Source organism: Anneissia japonica, unplaced genomic scaffold, assembly GCF_011630105.1.
Source record: "Anneissia japonica isolate Jap-2015-1 unplaced genomic scaffold, ASM1163010v1 scaffold5248_len23683_cov104, whole genome shotgun sequence".
Taxonomy (NCBI): domain Eukaryota; kingdom Metazoa; phylum Echinodermata; class Crinoidea; order Comatulida; family Comatulidae; genus Anneissia; species Anneissia japonica.
The window spans coordinates 19,612-23,523 of NW_022691447.1; the positions used below are offsets into that span (position 1 = coordinate 19,612).

Here is a 3,912-nt window from a genome sequence, read left to right on the forward strand (position 1 = left end):
GGGGCGGGGAAACATAGCCCCCCCCCCCCCCCCGTCTGGGAAGACGATAAATTTTGTCGGGAACAAACAAATAAAAAAAAATATTTTCATGTACTATTCGTTTAGCCACCATATCGTTTGTGTTAAATTTTCATCACAACAACAATAATAATAATAATAATAATAATAATAATAATAATAATAATAATAATAATTCAATGAGACTAATTAAAAATAATTTGCGTTCTGTTATCACAAATGCTCATATAGATAGCCTCATGCTGGTTGGAATACATCGTGATAGGTGAAGCAACCGCGACCATGTGGTTGACAGATTTCATGCAAAATTTCCAAAATATAGAATTTCACTTTCAAGAATGAGGATTTGAAAATAAATTCGATGGTTACATTGCATACTCTTTGTTTCTTGCTTTATACAAAATGTTTTGGTTTTGGAAGCTGATGTTAACATTAGAAAGCATAGCCTACATGAAGTCATATTATAGTAACTCGATGCCTATCAAATAAGTAATAAAAATTCATCAAATATCCGTGGCTTCCAGGGGGCCTCGCCCCCTGGACCCCCACCGGGGGCCTAGCGGCCCCCAGCCAAAGCTTTGGCCTGAGGTCAAAGACTTCCTTATATTGCTATTCGCCTCCCCACCCACTTTCCACAACGGATCTTAAAACCACATTAATTATTTGGCAGCATAAAACACGAAATAATGGATACTGTATCAGCAATAGATTAACCACACACACATGAACAGCATACACAGCCTTGCGCCTACTTGGCGTTCCATACAAATATATCGCGGCCTAACTTGTTCAAGGAGTCCGAACCGGTCCTACAAATATCTCTATGGTCCTACACTGGTCGAGGCCTCTACCTAGCACATGCCTCTGCTCGCATGGCAACATCCGATGAGATGAGTTTAAAATTTGAATAAAAATAGAAAAAATAATGTTTCTTCACTTCACTGGTTCCTTAATTATTTTACTCTTTAAAGTTCTAATACTATCTTCTGCTCCTTTCTTGATAGATTCTTTAATGTTATTCCATAGATCGCAGTTTCCATTATTCTCCTTTAGCATAATAGCAGCATTTACATTGTGTCAAAATTTGTATTTGGTTCGTCAGAGCACCTTAATCTTAACACTATGTCCATCTTCACCAGATTGTGATCAGAGTAAATGTCAGCACCGGGTATACTCTTGAATTATGTACACTATTTCTGTATCTTTGTTGGACCAGAATGTAGTCTATCTGGAATCGTCCGTGTTTCCATATCTTGTCCAGGTGTACCGCCTTCTTTTATGATGTTTGTACCACGTATTTGTAAGAAAAGATTTGGTCCTTTTGAAAAATTCAACAAGTTTCTGGCCCCATCATTTCTTTTTCCCAGTCCATATTCTCCTACTCTATTCCCTCTCTCTACTTTCTCCCAACTACATTGTTCCAATCTCCAATGACTACGATGTAATTTCTCCTGTTTATAATATCATCTATCGTGTCATACATCTCATCAACTTCTTCATATGTGGTAGTATGCATGTATACTTGTATGGTAGTTATATCTACAGGTATTCCTTTTAGCATTACTATTAAAAGCCTGTTTGATAAACATTCTACTCCTGTTACACATTTAGCCACTTCTTCTAGTACTACTGCAACTCCATATTCTTTCTATTCACCTCCTGAATAGATATTATCCATAATTCACAATACACATTTTTACAATATCACATTGACCAGACCATCTGGTTTCACAAAGGCCAATGATACAAATGTTTTTCTTTCACCATCCCTCTTTTGATGTTTTCCATTTTGTATCCTCTGTTCATGGTTCTTACATTCCATGTACAAATTATAATTGGTTCTTCACGACCACATAGGATTTCGCTCGATGACGACCTGAAAGGCCCCATTATGTATGTATATACCTCTACATATGTATATATACATATGTACATATAAAAGTATTTATATATATAATTATATGTACATATGTAATTATATATAAGTATGCACACATACTCATACACACTTACACAAAAGCACACACAATACATACACAATAAAAAAAATTGCTGCAAGGCAATAGAAATTTAACAAAAGGATAAATAAAAACAGAGCTTGAAAATGTGATTGACTGATTGTATGGATATTTATTATTATTTTATTATTATTATTATTATTATTATTATTATTATTATTATTATAAATGTGACGGCTATTTGATTTTTTTTCATTACAGGTGAAAGGGGACAAATTGGACCGCAAGGTATATCATACTTTTTTTTTGGACAATAATCTAGATTGTTAAAATATTCACTATATATTGTTTATTATTAAAATTATTTTTATTATTATAATTACCACTATAATTATTATAAATATTATTATAAATATTATTATAATTATTATTATAAACCACTATAATTATTATAATTATTATTATAAATATTATTATAATTATTATTATAATTACTAAAATTACAATAACAATTATTATAAGTATAATTATTAGCAGTAATTATTACAATAATAATTATAATTATTATAGTTATTATTATAATTATTTTACAATATTATAATAATTATTATTTATTTTTATTATTATTAATAATTATTATTATAAGTCAATCTTTCGTTCGTTGGAGTTAAGACTACCAGTTAAGACCGTTTTACATCAATCCGCCCGTGGGGCGGATTGCTATAAGCGGTCTTTGTCGGGTCTTAACGGTTAGCCGGCTATAATCGTGACGTCACTACTGGTCTATGATTATAGACCATACCGCTATACCGCTGTCTAACCAGTTAGCCGTCTTAAATTTTAAAGCCTACTCGGAGAAGGCTTAAAACGGTCATAAATTATTTTCATCATGGTGTTCTGCTAATTAATTCAAAGTCGGAGTATCGAAGGATGAATACTCCGCACACTTCTTAGCGTCTGTAAAAATAGGTCTACGGCGTTTATTTACGTTCATTTTGATACATTTGGGTGAACGAGCACGCATGACGTCGCCCTCAATCTTACGTTACCAGGGAGTGCTTGTTTGCATTTCAAAACTCAAAGCGATCTTAGGAAAGACTGATTTATAGCAATGGTCTTCTTAAAGGAATGACTTTAGTAAGACCGTTTTAGTGATAAATTCGGCTTTATTCGAGGGGTTAAGAGATGTTATTCAAGATTTGTATTAATAATGATTATGTTCATTATTTTAAAAATATGAATGAATGGATATACGATTATTATTATTACTATTATTATTATTATTATTATTATTATTATTATTATTATTATTATTATTATTGTAAATGTGACGGAGATGTTATTCAAGATTTGCATTAATAATTATTATGTTCAGTATTCTTAAAATATGAATAAATGAATACACGATTGTTATTATTATTACTATTGTTATTATTATTGTTATTATTATTATTATTATTATTATTATTATTATTATTATTATTATTATTATTATTATTATTATAAATGTGACGCCTGTTTAATTTTAATCGTTACAGGTGGAAGGGGACCAAATGGACGGCAAGGTATATCGTATCATTATTCTGCCAATAATCTAGTATTAATAATTATTATTATTATTACTATTATTATTATTATTATTATTATTATTATTATTATTATTATTATTAATGTGATGGAGATGTTATTCAAGATTTGTGTTAAGTATTATTATAAATTTGACGCCTGTTTAATTTTAATTATTACAGGTGCATGGGGACCAAGTGGACCGAAAGGTATATTGTATCATTATTGTGCCAATAATCTAATATTAATAATGATTATTATTATTATTACTATCATTATTAATATTATTATTTTTATTATTATTATTATTATTATTATTATTATTATAAGTGTGACGGAGATGTTATTCAATATTTGTATTAATTTTTAT

General features: G+C 30.1%; 1 protein-coding gene across 1 annotated transcript in view; it reads left to right on the forward strand.

Annotated features, from left to right (window-relative positions):
• Window positions 1-3,751, forward strand: part of LOC117100053 (collagen alpha-1(XVII) chain-like) — a gene marked incomplete at its 3' end in the record, with an annotated part of 14,718 nt that extends 10,967 nt beyond the window's left edge. Inside the window, exons 6-8 of the mRNA XM_033239601.1 lie at window positions 2,238-2,264; window positions 3,515-3,541; window positions 3,725-3,751. Of these exons, the coding sequence (XP_033095492.1) occupies window positions 2,238-2,264; window positions 3,515-3,541; window positions 3,725-3,751 (81 nt within the window). The remainder of the gene's footprint in view (window positions 1-2,237; window positions 2,265-3,514; window positions 3,542-3,724) is intronic.
• Between the last annotated feature and the right edge of the window lie 161 nt (window positions 3,752-3,912).